The 21116-nt window shown below is 42.6% G+C and overlaps 1 protein-coding gene and 1 long non-coding RNA gene across 5 annotated transcripts in view; both read left to right on the top strand.

Moving 5' to 3' along the window:
* The window catches only part of PI4KA (phosphatidylinositol 4-kinase alpha), a 54500-nt gene extending 42130 nt beyond the window's left edge, over positions 1-12370 (top strand). For both annotated transcript variants that reach the window (XM_053959071.1, XM_053959072.1), the window contains exons 38-55: positions 283-362; positions 500-693; positions 1419-1509; positions 2290-2457; positions 3007-3060; positions 4267-4387; positions 4675-4804; positions 4922-4992; positions 5855-5927; positions 6082-6152; positions 6752-6861; positions 7458-7562; positions 8010-8135; positions 8458-8578; positions 9228-9387; positions 10229-10318; positions 10519-10602; positions 11683-12370. In XM_053959071.1, coding sequence (XP_053815046.1) covers positions 283-362; positions 500-693; positions 1419-1509; positions 2290-2457; positions 3007-3060; positions 4267-4387; positions 4675-4804; positions 4922-4992; positions 5855-5927; positions 6082-6152; positions 6752-6861; positions 7458-7562; positions 8010-8135; positions 8458-8578; positions 9228-9387; positions 10229-10318; positions 10519-10602; positions 11683-11734 — 1901 coding nt within the window. In that variant the 3' untranslated portion in view covers positions 11735-12370. The remainder of the gene's footprint in view (positions 1-282; positions 363-499; positions 694-1418; positions 1510-2289; positions 2458-3006; positions 3061-4266; positions 4388-4674; positions 4805-4921; positions 4993-5854; positions 5928-6081; positions 6153-6751; positions 6862-7457; positions 7563-8009; positions 8136-8457; positions 8579-9227; positions 9388-10228; positions 10319-10518; positions 10603-11682) is intronic.
* Positions 12371-12527: 157 nt separating this feature from the next.
* Positions 12528-21116, top strand: part of LOC128797034 (uncharacterized) — a 92418-nt gene continuing 83829 nt past the window's right edge. For all 3 annotated transcript variants that reach the window (XR_008433988.1, XR_008433986.1, XR_008433987.1), the window contains exons 1-2: positions 12528-13028; positions 14796-14968. This is a non-coding gene — a long non-coding RNA (uncharacterized LOC128797034). The remainder of the gene's footprint in view (positions 13029-14795; positions 14969-21116) is intronic.

Here is a 21116-nt window from a genome sequence, read left to right as displayed (position 1 = left end):
TACAATTTTAAAGCTACATGCTCTTTCTTTTTAGTAGACTCTTATGTTCCTAAAGTGAATGCACTGCTGGCTACAATAATACCTCTCTAGCCTCCATATATTCAAAGAACATCTGCACAATGAGTGGCTGTAGTGCTGACTTCCTGCCGCCACTCTGATCTACGTTACAGGTGTCCTGTGGTTATTCAGTTCTGTGTTCATGTTTCCAGCTGTGGACAGCTTGAAAGTACAGTTTCACCTACTGAACAAAAGCCACTGAAATCTTTCTAATCCTTTCTCCAGGAATGTCCAAGAAGACAAACAGGGGGACACAGCTGCACAAATACTACATGAAGCGCAGGACATTACTGCTCTCATTGCTGGTGAGTCATCAGAAGGATGGACAAACTGCATGAATTTCTAAGACCCTCTTATTGTTGCAGGATATAGAAATTAAAGTATGAGATTGGTAGTGTTTTGCTTCTTCCAGAAACCCCTTTATGTTTCCTGTTTGCTTCAGGCTACTGAGATTGAACGCTTGATCACATGGTACAATCCACTGTCTTCCCCTGAGCTAGAGTTGGATCAAACTGGAGAGAGCAGTGTAGCAAACTGGAGGTCTAAATACATCAGTCTTAGTGAGAAGCAGTGGAAGGATAATGTGAATCTGGCTTGGAGCATTTCTCCTTATCTTGCTGTGCAGCTGCCTACCAGGTGAGATATTTCAAAAGAAACAACTGATGCAATTACTGCTGCCTTAGAAGTTGAGTATTTACAGTAAGTGCTGATAGCACTTGCTGCTGGTTGCAGCCTCTTGCATACTGTCACAACTGTTTGAGACCTTTGAAAGGAACTAGATTACTTAATAGACTCATTTGGCTCAGTCACTAATGAAGTCCACCTGCCTTTCCTACCATCTGCTCTTTGCCAGCGCTTAGACAGTGTTTGATTCAGAAGAAATCAGGTTTGTTCTTTAATAGCATTCAGCCCATTAGCAAGTATAGCATTTAAGCAGTGCTAAAAGTATCTTGGAATGCAGTGTTTTTGCTAGATATTGGCTTGCACTTTACTATTACAGGAGAATTAGCATAGTTGGCTCCAGAAGGGAAAGGAAATTCTTTCCCCCTTACGACAGTAATAATTTTTGCCAAGTAAGAGTTCTGTACAGTGCTTGCTGTAGAATCCCAGACAGAGTATTTCAGCCAAGAATCCACTAGTGGAAGCAGGCTGAAATACAACTGGTTTATACAAAAGCACTGGATGAGGACCAGTTGTTTCAGAATCCCCTTTCCACAGCATATTGGAGTATGTTATTTCATAGTTGGACTATTTGTTTATTGAGCATATAGTTTTCTGTCTTCTGCTATTCTCAGCTTCACATAAATAGAAGAAGCCATCAACATTTTCTAATAATGTTATGTGTTCCTGTTTATACTTAGGTTTAAGAACACTGAAGCTATTGGAACAGAAGTGACCCGTCTGGTCCGGTTGGACCCAGGAGCTGTTAGTGATGTTCCTGAGGCAATAAAGGTACTTGTGGATACTTTTACTGTTACAGGGCCCTAGGAGGCCCATTTCACTCAGATATATTGGAAAATACAGTCTTAACTTAGCACAGTGTATGTTCTAGTGCTACCCATATCTCTGGTAGGAGAGAATGACAGGACAGGTGTGGAAATAGGATGCTGGGAGGAGAATCACAGCAGTAGGAGGAGGTAGCCAGTTAGCTAATGGTACACTTTGCTTCTGGTTTTTCTCACTGTACACAAAATCGCTCAAAACTCATCACTTGCAGTACAACCACCATTTCTGTACCTTTGGTGAGAAGATCAGTGGACCAAGCCATAATGAGTGCTGCTGCTGAAGTTATTTCAAGCATAACCTTTTCTGTGTATCCAGAGGCCAAGTCTGGAAGTGAGGAAGGCTCAGCATACTGATCTGCAGTAGAGCACTTCAGTCCTGTGAGGGACAGTCTTGTCAGAGCTTTGTTCTGTACATCACCTGTAAAATAGATGGCAGGAAAATGGAACCTTTTTTGACCCTTTAAAAATGACTCATCCTTTCTTCTTTCTCCTGGATTGTGCTTTTAGTAACTTGATTTGGTGTTCGGGGAGGTGAGGTGATTCCAACAGCTAGGTTTCCATGGAAAAAATGCATTAGATAAAACAGCATTGTGTTGTAAAAAAAGAATGTTCCATATTTCACTTGCCCTACTGGAGGGAGCTAGATGACAGCATTACTGTCTGATGTGCAGTACCCACACACCAGTGAGTGCTACAAACCCCTAATGTATCTGACCTGCTTTTTCAGTACCTGGTTACCTGGCACACGATTGATGCTGATGCACCTGAGCTCAGCCACGTTCTGTGCTGGGCACCCACAGATCCACCAACTGGCCTGTCCTACTTCTCCAGCATGTATCCACCTCATCCTCTGACAGCCCAGTACGGAGTTAAAGTCCTGCGATCTTTCCCTCCGGTAAGAAGGGTTCCAAGAAAGCCTCAACACTCCAGGGGAAGTTATGGCCCTGGTCACTGTGGCCACAAGTTTCATTTGAATGCCATGGAGAGGCATGTGCTAAATGAGCATAGCACACTGCAGAATGTGCACAGAGTGGGATAGAAACTTGAAGTTGATTGTGCCATGTAATCCTGGCTCATGTATTTGCAGCTTCATTGTAAATGACACTAAGCTGAATTCTTCAGACTGCCCTTCTCAAATCATCTCTTTTGCCTCTTCTTTCAATGACAAAGTTGTTTCTTCTAAGGCAGCAGAAAGCTAGTTTTTAGCACTTGTCAGACTTCTATTAGGACTGTGAAGTACATGATTATTAATTATATGTTTGAAGGGAATGACTAAACAGAATAGTATTTAGATTTGAGAGAGTTTCTTACATAGTTTGAATTGAAGAAGCAGTGAGATTTTGTTTATCATGTAACTGAAAGGAGCTTTTCTCTGTATGTGACTCATCTTCCCTTCTGACTACTAGAACAAAACAGTAAAACCCTGCCATCCCTTCTCTTTCAGGATGCCATTTTATTCTACATTCCACAGATTGTTCAGGCACTGCGTTATGACAAGGTGAGATTATGAATCAGCTGCATGTGAAGAAAACAGATTTTTAATACAGCTTTTAGATTTAAAGCAGTAAATAAACCAAAAATTAAGCATAATCTAATGCTGCTTATTATTATCCTGTATTTAATACATAGAAGAAAAATTACTGTCTCTAGAGGCTGGCTGGTTTTGGATACACCTCTTTTATGAGTACATAAACTTGAGAAAGGCTATTTAGCTTATCTGTCAGGAAAGAGATTTTGTTATGGGAAACCCCAGGTGAGGACTCTGTTTGAATAGAGCTTTTGGAGGTCTGCATGAAACAACCAGTAATGAAGTTAAATCATTACCCTTAATCATTTTTCTGTAGAGTTAACCAGAGAAGACATCCAGGGGTGTCTTGTGCTCTATCACATGCATGAAATCAGATCTCAGCCTTATCTTGCAGAAGCCAAAGTAAAGCTTGACAACCAAGTTCAGAGTTCATTAATGTGAGATCATTTTACCTGCCAGTGAGGCAGTGAACTCTGGTCAGCGCTTTATTTTCTGGTGAACATATTCCCATCCCACAGTGTAGGTGTCTGAGTTATTCTCTGAGATCTCTGTAATGCAGAGCACAAACATCAGACATCTGTCTGTTAATATCAGTCAAACACCTCTAGGATCACCTATAGACTACAAAAGTAGTTGCAGGTAGAGGAAAGGGAATGTGGCTGCTGGAAGGAGTATGATTTTCTTGGACACTTCAAATTCGTGTCTTCTTACTTTCCAGATTTTCAGTGGAACTGTGCCAGCACATGCAGTTCTTGCCACCAAACTGTACAGTCCCTGTGACACTGTGTAGATTTCTGGTATTACAGAAGCACGTAGTGATGCCAGGCAAGAGCAGTGTCCATGTTACACTGTGCTTTGTACACAGAGTAGATGATCCTCTGAGCTCAAAGAGATTTGAAATCCAAAAAGAACAGATGGAAAATGGCCTAGAGGTGGGGAAAGGCTGATTAGAGTAACAGAATAGGTCAGTAACAAAGCTGAAAACAGTTTAAGATCAGTTTGCTACCTTTTAAAATACACTGTCATTCATGTCTTTTTAGCAAAGTGAGAGGGTGCAGAGGTCTTCTTTCCATCCATTTAACACTTTCTGGGTTAGAAGGATAGCTGTTAGAAGCAGTAATATTGAATCTGAGAGTTGTAGAACTTTGATCCTTACTGGTCTGCATATGGTTGCAGATGGGTTACGTTAGGGAATACATCCTGTGGGCAGCTTCCAAATCTCAGCTCTTGGCTCACCAATTCATCTGGAACATGAAAACTAATATCTACCTGGATGAAGAAGGACATCAAAAAGATCGTGAGTACTTTAAAACCTGACTTGACTCCTTTCCTTTTCCCAGTCCAGACTAAATCTTCTTCCTGCTTGTCAGGAAGAATCCTTTTAGCTGGGAAAATCTTTTTTATTTATAGAAGTAGAGCCCATTCTGCATCAGTGCCTGATAGAGTCTATCAAGAGAGACAAGGGTGCTGGTTCCTTCAGTACCTTTTTCTGAATATTATCCAAAGATGCTTATTTCCATCACCCATATCATTGTACTTTCTGAATAAGCTTCTGACACAGATGCTTCCTTTTTTCACATGCAGCTGACATTGGGGAACTTCTGGAGCAGTTAGTGGAGGAGATAACTGGCTCATTGTCTGGCCCAGCCAAGGAGTTCTACCAACGGGAGTTTGATTTCTTTAATAAAATCACCAATGTTTCAGCCATTATCAAGTAAGAATTGTACTTCAGAAATTGTGCTCTGTTTGTGTGAATTTGAAATAAATTTGAGGCTAGTGTGTAGAGTACTATATAATATGCAGATAATTAAAAGGTAATTCATCTTTCTAGGCCATTCCCTAAAGGAGATGAAAGAAAAAAAGCTTGTTTGAGTGCTCTGTCTGAGGTGAAAGTGCAGCCTGGTAAGATGGGATTTAGTCGTATAAAATTCTGGGCTTTTGCATTCAACATGATTATTTATTTTCTGCAAGCAAATCTTGAAATCTCTATGAGTGGCAGCTTATAGAGATTTCAATTTTGGTGCTGGTGGCTGTTCTTGTGTGGTTGTTCCTGTCTTGAAAAAAATTCAAATATTTTTGCCCATCCAATAATTTCCATATAGTGCATCAAAACTTAACCAAAAGCAAATTAGATAATGCATATAGTGGATCAAAGTAGAAGTGTGTGTCTGAAGAGGAAGGATAAATAAATTTTTTGCTTTCTACCACCTTCTTTTTTAAAAAGTTGTGGTGTTTTTGATAAGTTTTTTTATCTCAAGAATGAAGCATGTCCAGTTCCTTTAATTCTCCCCTTTCTCCCATCAGGCATTCCCTTGAAATGTCATTATCTGAGGGTCCTCTCAAATCTTGAACATACATTTTCCCAGCCTGAATCTTCTCTTTAAAATGGAGTTTGATGAAAGCTTTTCCTGACCTCTAGCAGGTCTCCGACCTTGGACCACGTGTTGGTGGCTGAGGGCACTGTCCACTGGGGCTGCTGCCGCAGCTAATTTGGGACTGTTGTAGGAGATGTCCTCTCTGTACCTTTCTGTGGTACAGGTTCAGCAGTATTAGCTCAAAACTGTATTTTATTCATTTCTGGGAATCTCTCACTAATGCAAAGGATACCACATCCTTCATGGCTCACAGACTGTAATCTCCAGTTTCTTTCTAACATTAATTCAAAACTATGTACTGAAGTTGTAGACACTGACATCAGTTACTGTCCAGCTTGCATTGTCTCACTAGCCAGTGGATTTGTTCTCAGCTGTCTGCTGTTTTGCAGGCTGTTACTTGCCCAGCAATCCTGAAGCAATCGTTCTGGATATTGATTACAAATCAGGAACTCCTATGCAGAGGTACCGTGCTCTTGTTATATGTGTGTATATATATATATATATATATATATATATATATGCTTGTTAAGTTAATTAATGACATTCAAGTATTTTTCTATAAATTTTTGTTTGGCTAATTGCACTCATCATCATCTTTGTTTCTACTGTAATTTAGTGCAGCAAAAGCACCCTATCTGGCCAAATTCAAAGTGAAACGATGCGGAGTCAGTGAGCTTGAAAAAGAAGGTGAGTAACTGTAACGTAATCATTGGTACTACTAATTAATAGTCAGCAATTCCTTAAAAAGCTGCCTGCTTTTAGTGACCTGTACCACTGCAGGAAAATTATTTCCATGTTGAGCTTTATCTGCCATGGTTCAGCTGAGAAATTAAACTGGATCAAAGGAAGAGAGAAGAAAATGCTGAAACTTAAATCTTTTTTAAAGTCCCAAGAAGCAAGCCACACAGGGCTCTTGAAGAAACGATAACAGTTCCTTTAGACTAAAATAAAAATCACTGGCCTTTTCTGGGTTTTTAGACAGTAGTAAAATCCAGGTTTTGGCAGTTTTCTCTCACAAGACCTTTTGTGGGAGTCTCCAGCTGACTAGTTCAACGCAATGCGAGCATTTATCAGGTAAATCACAAACACTGGTTCGAGATGTTCTAATTCCAGTAGACAAAGGGATAATTAGTAAGGTCCAGTAGACCTTATGACAATTACCAGGCAGAAATATCTGTAGTGCACCTGCAGTGGGATGCTGTGGGTTTGAGGGCAGAGGGCTTGTCATGACAGAAAGTTGCTAATTAAAGTCCGTGTCTGGGTTTTGCTTGGTTCTCTTGTTGCAGGTCTGCGTTGTCGCTCTGACTCCATCGATGAAAGTGAAGAACAGGATAAGGACAGTCAGAAAGTCTGCTGGCAGGCAGCAATCTTTAAAGTGGGCGATGACTGCAGACAGGTACGCAGCTGTCGGGCTTTGCACTTAGAGGAGACAGATTTGTAGGTGATAATGCATAAGAAGGAAATAATTTTAGTATAGAAATACTTTTCATTGGAACTTTGGTAATCTCCACTGGTTGTGGACTGAGAGAGAGAACTGTGTTGTACCCCTAGAGAAATTCTGGTTTGGAAATAAAGGCCATTCTGTCAAGACAGGTTTACCAAGCCTTAAAATTTTTTTTTTACAGAGTTTATTTTTCAGTTGAGCTATTGGTAATATAGCTTTAGTTCCTAAGGTGGGATCTTGTACATTCAACTTTGTTTGATTAAAAGGGAATGCTGGTTATTATCCCTGGAGTTAAAAAGCCATTTTATCAAAGGGTGATAGGCAATTCATTCTTAGGTCAGCAGTTAAATCATCAGTGTTGCTTGCTGTCCACTCACACAGCATTTATCAGTTCCCTTTTGGATTTCCCCCATAGTGCATGCACAAGTACACATCTGCACACCTGCTTAAGTTAATGTGCACTTCAGAGTTCTTCAGAGCATGTTTATAATGAAGTTTATGACCTGTAACCCCTGTAATGTTTGTGCAATTTTTTTCTTGTCTGACAGGACATGTTAGCTTTACAAATCATCGATCTCTTCAAGAACATATTTCAGCTGGTAGGCCTGGATCTTTTTGTGTTTCCATATAGAGTGGTGGCCACAGCTCCTGGGGTAAGTGGGCAATTAACTGTAGTACTGTAGAAAATTCAAAAATACTTTCTTCCAGCACACATAAAAATTCCATTTTACAAGGAAGTACTGCCCACATCATTTATGCCAAATATTTGGAGTACCAGCAATAGAAAGAGTCTTTCCTCCCCTGCTTCCTGCTTTTCTAAAGCTTTTGGCTCTGAAATTTTGCTGCTTGCAAATGTTTGTTGTTTGATTTCTGGGACTATGCTGTGCAAAGCAGTGGAAAGTCACAGAGTTGGTCTTAGTTGCATGGAAATTCTAAAGGAGGGGATAAACATTTTTTTAAATTAATAAACTAGAAATTCTGTTTTGGTGATCTATAGGCTTCCCCACATTTCCCAGAGAATCTGTATGACTGCCAAGAGCCATGAACAAAATATATTTGGTAGCATGCTCTACAAACCCCTTCCTTTTCTTCGCCTCCAGTGTGGTGTTATTGAGTGCATTCCTGACTGCACGTCCCGTGACCAGCTGGGCAGGCAGACAGACTTTGGGATGTATGATTATTTTACAAGGCAATATGGAGATGAGTCTACCCTTGCATTCCAGAAGGTAAAATACCAGTGGGCAAGCATAGCAGAATAACAACTGAGAAGCATTCTACCTATAAGAAATAATGACAAATAATTGTATAATGACTACTATAATGCTGTATCTAGTTCCTGATGCTGATAATCCATTTTTAGCTATTAGTGAGTTAGCTAAAGAAGTAATTGCAGCTATAGATGTATGGAGAATGTTATTGGACATTGCTTCAAACTAATCATGAATGGAAAAAAAGAAAAAAAGCTTTGTTTGTCTGTCTCATCTCCTGATGGAGAGTTACTAAATTCTCTAAGTTGTTCTGATTTGTTTTAACTTGTTGTTTGTACAGGCCCGCTATAATTTCATCCGCAGTATGGCTGCCTATAGTCTGCTCCTGTTCCTGCTCCAGATTAAAGACAGGCACAATGGCAACATCATGCTGGACAAACAGGGACACATCATTCATATTGGTCAGTCATATGCACCTCTGAATGTCACTTATTACCTTTATTTTCTGCTCTTAAGTATTGCTGATAACAGACAATAAGCCATTTCCCCTTTGAGGTCCATCTGTATACTGGTTTCACTGTTTGTAAACATACATGGAAGGTTTTCATGCCTTCCTGCCAAGTGTTGTGTGTTTGTGTTGGCTGCTTCTGTGTAAATTTAGCTCTGCAAAGTTTAGTCAGGTTCAGGAAAGTATACACACACATATGTATAGATGACACATGTTTAAGTACTCATGCGTGGATACATGTGTGTATGTGCTTAATTATAGAAATGTGTATTTGGATTCCTTTCATCACTGCAAGGGTATGAATTAAACTTGACAAGTAAATTTATATAGTTGTATAAGGCTGTAACCTCTGCTTTAGCTTTGCTTTTCTGGAACTGCACAAGTATTTCAGCAGTTTATTTGATATCACCATTCTTATATCTATTCTCATGTTATGATGATGATGCTTTTGTTGATATTCTTACACTTCACCAAAGCTTTCTTCCAACTGGAATTAAAATGTTTACATTAATACATGCAATTCACATCTCTTGCTTCTATCAGCTTTAATAGCACACAATTAACCAACAAAGCTTATGAGGCACTTTATCTTTTGTGCACAGATTTTGGATTCATGTTTGAAAGCTCACCTGGTGGAAACCTGGGCTGGGAGCCTGACATTAAACTGACTGATGAGATGGTGATGATAATGGGAGGGAAAATGGAGGCAACGCCATTCAAATGGTTTATGGAGATGTGTGTCAGAGGCTATCTGGCAGTCAGGTAAGGTGTTCTTAGCTGCTCAAAGTGGAAGTTCTTGCATGCCTAAAGCCAGATGAGAAGATAAATAACAAATGTTGATTTGTAGGGAGTCTGAGGCTGTTGACTATCCTGATAGTCTTGCAAACTTTGAAACAATGTAAAAATCCTGCTATTTACAGCTTATCTTTGTGATATTTTTTCTGTCCTTATGTTATATTTTGAAATTTTATATTTTCAATTTATGAATGTGATGTTTCACACATTTCCTCACACAATTTAGTGCACTGTTAATACAATAAGAAACTACTGTCTTGGATCATTTTGGTTCTTTGAGGGGACACAGTCTGGACAAAGTTCTTGTGGCAAAGCAAATATGTCACTCAAGTAGCAGAGTAATAGCCTGGTAGATAATAAATGTTCTGAGCAAGAGGACAGGAAGGAGAAGGAAAGCTGGGCTGATGTAGCAAAGAATTACTCAGAGTAATTAAGCTTAAAAGATAGTATGTTCCTGTGTGCTGTTGCTGGTTTCAGCCTTTTGTACTGTTTTGGTGCACTGCTTCACCTTTCTGATGCCAAAGAAATGTTATTTGCTAAAGCATTACTTTGCATAATCCTTCTTGAGACTTCATCCTGTGGCATTCTGAGTATCTGACAGTCCAGCATAAAGGAGTGACATTTAATTAAAGTGACAGGTTGCAAGCAATGGTCTAGCTTCACCAGCAAATGTAAGAGGATTATCTGTGTTGATTTAATTACAGAAAAAGGTGGGAGCCAGCTCATTGAACTCCTTAGCTTGTCTGCTTTACCTGCTAAGGCTGCAGGAGTTTGAATGCTCTGACATTTTTGTCCTCTTTTTCTCTAGGCCTTACATGGATGCTGTGGTCTCACTGGTTACACTGATGTTGGATACAGGGCTGCCCTGTTTCCGAGGGCAGACAATCAAGCTGTTGAAGTAAGTCAGCAATATGTGTGAACTGGAAAATGTTTTTTATTAAAATGTTACGGCATTTGTACCAAGTGGTTTCACAAGAAGTAGGTACTTGAAGCAAGTGAAATCACACCTGGCTGAGCTTGTGCAAAGACACATTTGTACCACATTCTAAGGAAATTTCACTGATTTTCTCTTATTTGATTGTGATTTTCTGCATATAGACACAGGTTCAGCCCCAACATGACTGAAAGGGAGGCTGCAACTTTCATCATCAAGATCATCCAGAACTGTTTCCTCAGCAACAGGTTTGGCTTTTATGCATGTTTTCTCACTATGGTTAAAGGAAGGCCATCAGGCTTTGAGCAGAGCTGAAAAGTAGAGTTTTATCAGTCAGATACCAAAAATTTTTGAGTCACTGATAGTGCAGGATAGCAGCTTTGTTTTTGAATGTGCTGCATCTCCTCAGCTTTGTGCTGGGAAGGAAGACTTAAGTCCAGGATGGTCAAACAGCAAGGCTGGTTAGGCTAAAGAATAAATGTAATAGTTAAACATCTTAAGTGCGTATTTTATTATGCTAGATAATACAGACTTTGTGGGATATATTGGAGAGTCTAATAGAAACTCTTGTGTAGTTCCATATGGGGTCAGCTTGAGACCAGTGCCACTCACTGGCTCAGATACAGCCCTGCTGGAATGGATGTTCCAGTGCTTGCTAGTGCACCTGCTCAGAATCTTAGATTAATATTGGGGGGTGAAGGCAGTGACACTGGTGTGTGAATGGCCAGAACCAGCTTAGTTCTGACAAGCTTGAGCTTTTCTACCTGTGGCATGGTTGATCTGTGACCTGAATAAGCTCTACACATGCATAATTGAGTTATCTGTAACAAGCTGAGATTTGTTTGCTCAGTCACTCATCAGAGATGCTGCTGTTAATGCTGTTATTTCCCCTGCACTTTTATTTTCGTTATTAGCATTCTCCTTAATTAAGATTACTTTTATTTCCACATAATCCTGTCTCCATGCAGCCCTGATGATCTTGCTTCATTCATTATGCATTTCCTTCTCCTAAAACAAACTGCAAATGCTATGTGATGTGCTTGTGGCTTATCCAAACACAGGATCCAAGCTGCTGATGCTGTTGCCACACTGGGAAGTGTGGAAATACTTTTTAAAACTAGTTTAAACAAGAGCAGGATGTTTTGTGCTGTCCATAACAGTAACTGGGCCTTCACAATGTCTTCAAAGAATGGAAGGCTAGTTTTGATTAGCAGCTGATTTCCTTCACCCATGTTTTGTCTCTGTGGGATCCTGATGAATGTTTATTGACAATGGGCGCAGTGTTTTTTTAAACTTTTCCTTACCTCTGGTTTGCTTTTCTTCTCTAGGAGTAGAACATATGACATGATCCAGTACTACCAGAATGACATCCCCTACTAGACACTAGAGATCCACTGCCGAAGTGAAACGTGCAACCCCGTGCCCTCACTCCAAACTTGTGACACCTCGCTATCTTCCACCCTCTGTGTATGTGTGTGTACATGTTGGGTGCATGTTTCCTGACCATTGCAACAATCAGTTCTGATTCATTCCTCTCTCTATACCAGGTTATACATATTACTGTTTTTCCCTGGATTTTTGGAGTCGGGTTGCAATCACAGTAAAAATTGTATTACAGTTGTGAATGTGTGAAGGTAGTAAAGCTTGAGGAGTTCGATAATTTTTCATGCAATACAAGGATTTTATAATATCTTTAAAAAGTAAATGAAACCCTTTCATGCACAATCGCACAAAATGCCATGGAAGGGAAGGGTATGGATTTCTCTTTGGAAACAGAAATGTTAACTTGTTCCAATTTTACTGTAGAAAAAGCTTGATAATCATCCAAGGTGGTGATGTCTGTGTAGCTGTGTTCATATTTTGCACTGTACATGGTCCCTGCTACATGGTCAGTATTTCATATGTACATGAAGAATGTATTTTTTCCTTTTGTGTGTTTTAAAAAGAGACTCTACTGCAGATATATTTAATCTATAAAATGTAATAAAAGACTTTAGACTTTGTGTCTGTTGCAAATGTTTTGCCTTGTGCTGTTTTTAGTATATATACATCACTCTGCACACTTGTGTACTGTTCATTATATTACGCCCTTTTTTTCTAATAGAGAAATCTAATTTCTTCTTCAGCTGCTTGTCCCATCTCAAGTGACATTTTTTATTCATAAAGTAAATGTTTAATGCAAGAGCTGGAATGTAGGACCAAGGTAAAGCTCCCCAGTGTTGCTAAGGGCCTGTATCCTGGGCTGGGACATAGGTCTTTTGGGGTTTTTTTCCCTATGTACATGCTTGTCCTTCTACGTGGGCTCTTCAACACAGGGCGGTTCCCTCTTTAGGGGATTTTTTCCTCTCTTTAGGGGGACTTTTCCCTTTTGGGTGCTTTTCCCGAGTGTCCGGGTCGTGCCCTCAGGGAAGGAAGGGGGTGCCAGGCCCGGGCAGGGCCCCGGGGCGCCCCCTGGCGGCCCCCGCCGCTGCGGCGAGCGCGAGCACCGGCGCGAGGCGGGGGCCCGGCCTCAGCCCTGAGGGACACCCAGCCCTGAGGGGCGAGGGCGACACGGGGTATGGCCCCGAGGGCTGAGGGGGACACAGCCCCCAGGGGTGAAGGATGGAGGCGTCGTGAGGGACAAGGAGCCCTGAGGGCTGAAGGCGACGCGACACACGGTCCCGAAGCACAAAGGGTGAGCGGGCCTCGGGTCAGCGCTCCGAGGGCGGCTCAGCGCTGAGGGGCGGGGGTATCGTGAAGGGGGTCCAGCCCTGGGACGGGGCCCTGAGGTGGGGCTCCGTGGTGTGAGGAGTGCCCAGCTCCATTGCCGTGAGGGTCACGCTTCTGGGACCGCAGAGAAGCATGGTTAGAGGCTGTAGCTGCCCAGGCCGAGGGGTTCCTGAGAAGCTGGGCTGTTGTGGCAGGTCAGGGTGGTCTTTATCTGAGGGGATGGTAGGTCGATGATATGGCTGTGCCCACGCCTTCCCCTTGGGAGTGTGCATTTCTGAGCTCCTCCAAGTCAGCTTTGAGTCTCCCGGCATGTCCCTGGGGCAGCAGGAGCTGCTATGGGGGACCGCCTCAGCCCGAAGCCATGGTGACTGAGGAGGTCCCTGCATAGAAGGGAGCGTCACTGACCTCACAGCTCAGGGAGCCTCAGAGGGGGCAGCCAGGGCAGCGTGTTTTGGCTCTGCCTTCCCGGGTGGGTCTTGTGCGTGGTGCAGTGGAGGGCCTGTCCCTTTCCCATTCTGGGCTACATTTGAAATTTACACCTGCTTTTGCCATAGGTGTTAAAGTGGGTCTTGTCTCTTGCCTCTTGCCTGTGCAGTGGGTGGCTCACAGCAAAGTGGGCTCTGAGCCCCTTCTCTCATTATGGGGAGGTGCCACTGGCTTTCTGAAAAGGTTTGGAGGCTCATCAGGGAGAAGTAGCATGCAAGAACTGCTTTAATTATTGATCTAATTCAGATTTATTATATAACCAACTGGGACATGGAGTAATTTTGGTGCTCTGTGCCTGCGGCTACTTGAACCTATTTAGGCTCCATAGGAAAGGAGCTGATTGACACTACAAATGTGGTAAACTTCCTCACACCTTTCCTCTAACGAGGAGCAGGTGGAGTGAGGAGATGTGAAGGCTTCTTCTCAGGGGAGGTGGTGAGGAGTTCCAATATTTTGTTAATTCAAGTCAGTGCTTATGTGCACGTACTTTTCTGCACCTCAAAATAAATGTACCATGTTAAAAATATCTAGGGCTAGAAGTGAGTAATTAGCTGGCGAATAATAATATTAGAAATAATAAATGGAGCTCTGGTAATCAGAAAGTGACTCCTAGTTGCAAATCTCAAACCACACAGCAATTTGTGTGTATTCTAGCATAGAATGCCCAGAATTTGCTGGAATACAATTAAGACCATCCAGGGTTTTGTATCAGGAAGTGAATAAATTTCAGTGTTCTTCACAGTGCTTGCTTCAGTCAGGCTGTCTGGAGAGCTGATGTGGTCTTAGTTTCTTCTCTCAAGTTTGTTCAGAGAAATGAAAGCAGCTGAAGTCAATTGAGTGTAGTTACTGTAAGAACAAGCTTGTTTACCATATGGTCCTAAAAACTCAAATGGCTGCATTTGAGATATCAAGGATGCATCACTTTGTACTGCTATGAATCTTGCAGAATGTTGTGTGTGTGTGTTAAACCTCCACATTAGCAGAAATTATAGGCTCCTGTGATTTCTGTTCTCACTGCAGTGTCAGGTGCACACCTGACATCCGCAGATTTTGTTTTCTCAAGTTGACTGTGCTGTCTTCCCTTCCCCTCCCCTCAGGGTTCCTTCCTGCAGCACAGACATGGGAGAAAACTCCCCTGTAATTGAGTGTCCACTGAGATACAGAGGGGATTCAGATGTTTACATTTAATCATGCAAGGCAGTACCCTGAAGATTCCTCCTAAATGGGTTGTTGCATCTTCCTCCAGGGGAGACTGAGGAGGTGAAAATACTGAGATGCCCCACAATACTGCAGGTCCTTCCGAGATACTGAATCAGTGCAGTTGGAGACACCACAGATTTACCTCACCTTCATCCTCCCACCAGGGAAGGATATGTCCTTGACACATGGAGGCTGGCAGGACTTTCAGAAGTTACTCAGGTAATTAAAACAGATAGAATCAAGACCTACATGAAGGTATTGTGAAGGATTTTGTCTCTGAATTTTATGCCAGAATATGTCCTAATACCTGTGCAGCCTTGGGAGAAAAAACACATCAAAAAAAAAAAAAGGGGAAAAAACTGCTCATTAAAAAAATATTTAAAATCTAGGGAAAGATGCTCCTGTGGTTTCTTCACTCTCAGAAATTCCCAGTCATGGTGAGAGACAGACTTCCTGGGCAATACCCACTGCAGTTCTTTCTGCATTGGCCATGCATATAAAGAGCCTTTAAGAAAGGAACAAAATTTATAGTGATTCATTTGCATCTGATGGACCCGGGGTTCAGAGCTACTGGTAACTTGATCAGCACTATTCAAATGCTAATCTCATTATGTGTGTTAGAGACTGAAGCTCAGCAATCCACCTCCTAGCATAACGTGCCTGTGTGATGTTCTGGCTGGTACACAGGGTCACGGTACCCCCTGCAGGCGCCCAGCACATGCTGCATAACATCAGGGCTGATGTGGGCAGGGAATGGGGAGTCAACATAAGAAGAGGAGCTCTTTTTGAAAAAATGCTGGAGAGGGGGAAAGGGATTGTGGGCAACAGAATGGTTTGGATGAGACTTTTTTTTTTTTTTTTCCTTTGTGTCATAAATATGTCTATCCTTTTCCTTTGGTTCCATATGAATGAATGCTATCCAAAAAAAAAAAAAAAAAAAAAGGCAGCAAACAAAGAATTTGTCCTGAATGTACATACAGCTTCAAGCATGACTGATTCTTTGACTTCTTGAAAAATATTTTGCCTGTGCTGTTTGGTGTTAAGACCTGGCAGTTTTGTTAGTTCCATGCAGCAAGGACTAAAATCTGCTGAAATCACAGTGTTCACAAGGGATCCTTTCTAGATAAAGGCTCTCTGATAGAACTTTGTTATTGACATGGGCAAAGGATGCACTGAATCTCTGCCTCACACTGTTACCTACAGTTTGTGGGTTTGTTTGTTTGAGTTTTTTGGTGCCTCATCTGTTTCCATAAGGATTCTGCATTTGGAAGGCCACAGGGGTTATACTCCCAAAGAGTAAGGTGACATGGTGTAATTATTAGATAAGCTACTTAGATGGCAGGAGCAGATGAGCTCTGGTAACATGCAGCCCAGGCACCAGCTGGTTTAGTAACTACCACAGCCTCCCCAGAAGAAGTGGGTTTCTGCTGGGCCCTTGCCACTGCAGCAGCCCTGTGTCTAAAGCTTTTTAGTTATAGGTGATGGCTTTGTGTTTATTTCTGGTACAGTATCAGTAGCCTAATAGCAGTGACAGTGTTGCTGTGAGTCATGTTACTCTAACACAGACCTCTCCAGGGTCAGCAGAGCCACGGGGAGCCTCAGTGCTTACTGTGGCAGTGAGAAACGTTCCAGGTGGCTCTGCTGCCTGGCAGGGGAGAGTAGAACAGGAGGATGGCACAGTGCCACAGATAAGTAATCACAGTAATCACACAGGCAAACAATGAAGGCTGGCAGTTCCCTGAAGGGAGAGGTTACCTACCTGACTGTATTCAGGTATCTCTTCCCAAGGAAAGCATGGCAGCCAAAAGGGGAAGGGAATTGGAAGTTATCATAATAAGTGCCCACACAAAGACTGCTACATACCCTGATGCTCCACATACACCTTTTGGAATTAAAAACCCTTCACAGGCAGGTAACAGGCAGAGCTAGGACTGTGTCTTGGTCTGTTCTTAAGCAAGTAGTCCCAGCTTTGCAGTGACATGCCTGACAAAATAAATTGTGCTCTGCTGTTAGAGAGGAGAAAATGTCTGAATTGTAGCAAATCTAGGAGACAATTCTAGCTGTATGTATTGATTAGGAGTGAACACGTGGACTGGTAACTTCTATCCAGATGTAAGAAGGGAAGAGTCATGGAATTCCATTCTTTTAGAGGTATAGGAGCAATATCTCACAGAAGAATCTGACTCTGGATAACAAAAATAAGAGGTAATGTCATATATTGCTCTCATGTAGTTCTCTTCCCCAGTGCAAGTTACATTTTGACTGCCACATCTCAAAAATTTTAAGATGCTTGCTGTTAGCACACAGGTGAAGGCTGTACGTGTGCATCCTGGCATGCACACCTGCAAACCATTCCCTTGCTGAGAACTTCACAGGACCCTGAAGCACAAACCAAACAGCTTTGCAGTACCTGACCTCACTGCACAGAGGATCCTGTACATACTGCAAAGTTATTTCTTGAGCAGGACAATGCCTTGCCTGTGTGGTAGCTGATTGGACATGAGTGAATGATCTAATAAAGATACTTATGGGTGTTGTGCTTAAAAGAACTTTATTGAAAGAACTGTATTAACCTAGGTAAGTAGAAAATCGCATTATGTTCTGGCATTGGGAGTCAGAAATTTCAGTCTTGGTGCCATGCTTGGCTGCCTGTACCAGCTTGAGCAGAAAGGGGTAATCCTGACCCTTCAGGATTTTTGGAGTTGTGAGGATAATGGAGTAACTAATGAATTTTGTCTGGTACTATTGGTTGTAAGGTAATTGAACCTTCTAGAATACCTGATATCTTACCACCTAGACAGAAACTGTTTCTGTGCAGTTTTCAGAGGCCTGCTGACTCCCAAAGGGATTCCTGGCTCCCCAGATCTTGGACTAGTCAGATTTCCTGTTTTCCTTCAGAGACAGGAGTTACCCATCACTTAGATGAGGTGGGCTGGGTGGAAGTGAAGAGTAAGCTGCCTTCCATGCCTGCAAAGGAAGAATCCCAGCAGTACCAGTTGCAAGGGGCATATGCTACTTTTTCTGCCTTAGATCCCAGATGAGAAGAACTGGGCAAGAGCTTTGTGAGGTGTAGGAGTTGACCTGAAAATCAATTATCTCTGCAGCTCTGGTGGGTGGCAATGCTTTGCAAACCTTTAGAGCTCAGGCAGTCAGACCCAGATGCTGAAGTCAGGGCCCGGCTCTAGCGAGGGCCTCTGAAAGACACGTGAAGCTGAATGGCGCTGACTGCTGTCCGTCCTTAGCCGAGATCCCCCTCATGGTCCCGGCCTCGTTCCCTGCAGGCTCGCAGGTCTGCGGGCTGGGCGGCAGAGGGCACTCCAAAACAAGCCACCTGGGGCACAGGCCAGAGCAACCGAGCAGGCACAAATCTGCCGTTCCTGTAAAGCTGGCAAGTCTGGCAGGGAAAACCTTGCCGTGACCTTTACTTGTGACATATCTGTCACGGCACGCACTGGGTGCTAGAGCTAGCGAGTACCTGAATATCAGATATGAAATTGCTCAAGAGCCTCGCTGTTTGTATTCCAGCATGCTCTGCTGGGGAGGTTTTTGACCTTCCAAGGGACAAAAAGGAAATGTGTTCTGCTGGCTCTGCATTGTTGTGTCAGGTGAAGCCTTTAAATATATGGGTGTCCTCTGGTATAGCAAGTGTGCAGAAATCCATACTGCATTTACCAAAAACCCAGAGGTTTATTGTGGTAGTTCTCCTTGTTGTTATCACACTGTATTGGATGAGCAGCAGCTGTAATCAGCTCCAGAGGCTGCTACATTTCTGTGTTGCTGTGCATGCACGTTTTTGGAAAGCTTCTTTGGAGTGAAAGTTACTCTATATGCAGGCTCTGATGTAAGTTATCTGTTATTTTTAGGTTTGTGTACTTACTAAAAATTAAAACCTGCCACACATAACAGCAGCTGAGAATTATCTCTTACCTTTGAGAAACTTGCCTTGGGCTTCACCTTCATGGTAGACCTAGTGGGTAAATGGCACAATGAAGTCTTCAAGCTTCACAGAATAAGTGGAACACAGGTGACAGGATGGGGGAAGAAAACAGATCCAAGAAAAGAAAACACTTTGGTGCAGCTATAAAGAGTTCATTGGTTTTGGATAATTCCTGTGGTGATTTTGAGTTTCAGGCAAGTAGTAGTTAAAACTCTTCCCTATGCTGTGTGTGACCAAGGTGGAATGGGGTGTGTAGAATCCTCTGCCATGAAGATAGCCCTGATCTGTGCTGTTAACAGGCTTAAATTCAGTGTCTCAGGATAGATCTCAAAAGAAACCAGGGTTTTGAAAAGTGCTTTCTCCCTCTCACCCCACATGTAAACTGGGATTTGAATGACAATGTTTTTAACATCAAGCCTGGCCTTCAGACTGCAGCTCTAGACAATAAAGAAAGAAGCAAATCCAGCTGTAGCTATGGTTGTGTCACAGATCAGAGCTCAGAGGGACACATAAATATACAGTAATTTCAAGCTCATTAGCTTGCAGACAGAAATACTAGATCAGAGGGAAGGATTAAGCTCTAGGTAAGAAGACAAACATGCCAAGGAAGCACTTTAGCTGGATCCATGATGAAACCTCAGATAGATCTCAGGAACCTGAAAACCCACTTCATTTCCAGGACAGTGCTGGAATTGGCATTTTTTTCTTGCCTCTCTGCTGACACTGTGATCCTTCTTCCAATTTGAACAGAGTTTTCTTTCCTTTGAGATGCAGCTCTTATCAGCTTGTGGGACAAGTGAGTCAGTGCAGTGCCTGAGGCTATGGGAACTCAGGGGCTGATGGTGTCTCTGTTCCCACTCATCAGCTGAGCCTGGAAAACCAATCATGTTTGTGTTCCTGCTTTGTCTTAGCTGAAAGGTAAATCTCCTAAGCTTAAATTTCACTGAATTAAAATGAGACTAGGTTTAAGAGCAGGTACATCAGTTCCTAGCTTCACCAAGGAGAAGGAACTCATGTTGTCAGAACTCTCACACAGAATATATGGTGGGTCAAATCCTTTTAGAAATGTTTGAAGGGAGACCTAAGGCACTTGATTTCTTGTAAAAGATGTTCTGTGACGTTGGGAGCTGCTTCAGCTGCACTGTTCTTGAGCTTGCCCCCAGTACGACATAAATTTGGAACCCAAAAAATTAGCTGCCCTTTCTTGAGACCTGGGGATGTGTGCCTGTGCAAGAGAGTTCTCAAAGTACAAACTGAAATTGGAGCCCTTTTTCCTCTTGTATCTATTACTATGATTTTTGAGCATTATTACAATGTAGGTAAAAGGGACATTTCAAGAGCTGCAACTTCTATACTGAAAATGACTTTTGAATATAAAACATATTCACAACTGAGTTTGCTGCTGACTGCTGTCCCTCAAAGTTATATGGCTTGCCCTTTCCCCAGCAGATTGTCTTCTAGTTGTGTAGAAGTGATGCAAAGTTTGCCCTTCACTTTATTTGGGAGCCTTTGCAAAAAGCTCTCCTCGAGGTGCGAATGGCTTTTACTGAAATGGTGGAGCTGTTCTGCCTTTGAAGAAGGTGGTGCACTTTGGAAGACATTTACCGGACCTGCAATTGCACTACTCTCTGTGGGGATGTTTGTGAAGTGGAGGTGGGTACCGTGTGTGTGTCCATACAAGCTGTCACCACTAGATGACACCATGACTCTGGCAACAAGGTCCAGATGAACCCTACCGCCAAGGCCATTTTTTCCTGTTTTGGAGTGTTTGTAACAAACCCAGATCACGGGCTGGATTTGCGAACCTTTCTGTGAACTGGAGTCAACTTTTCCCTGCAAGCTGAGGTTTGAGCAGAATGAGCTCAGTTCCAGATGACAGAGTGGAATTTATGATTTCGGGTGGAAACCATCTGACCATTTGACTTGCAAGCAGGCTGATCTTGGCCATGGTTATGCTTGGTGGACCTGTGTGTATTTGAAACAAAATCCCAGAGCAAGGTTTGGACAAAACCAGATGGGGTTTGCCCAGCCCTGTGCAGAACTGCTCGAAGAAGGTTTCACATGACTTCACTGCTTACCCCAAGTGGAGCTAGGCATGAACTGCAGAACAGTATCCAGACCTGGTCAGCAGTAGCCCCACTTCTCTTTTAACCCATTTTCTCTGTGGCTGGTAGGTAACTAAAGAGCTGCCAAGGAGCTGGCCAGCACACATTGCCATGCTGCTGCCATACCTGGCTTAACAGTCACCACAGTGGTAATGGTGGCTCAGCCACTATTTGGGCAGCCTTCTTTCCAGGAGCATGTGGCTTTCTGATCATCTGACTCTTACCCACTAGCAGACGGGACCTGTTTCTCCCTGGGTCATCTTTCTGGGCTCTCACCCTAAATTGCACAGGGTCTAGCAGGTCATGGAGCTGCAGCTGGTCATGG

Source organism: Vidua chalybeata, chromosome 18, assembly GCF_026979565.1.
Source record: "Vidua chalybeata isolate OUT-0048 chromosome 18, bVidCha1 merged haplotype, whole genome shotgun sequence".
Lineage (NCBI taxonomy): Eukaryota > Metazoa > Chordata > Aves > Passeriformes > Viduidae > Vidua > Vidua chalybeata.
The sequence above is the reverse complement of the archived record's forward strand: the minus strand, read 5'-3'. Positions and strand labels throughout refer to the sequence as shown.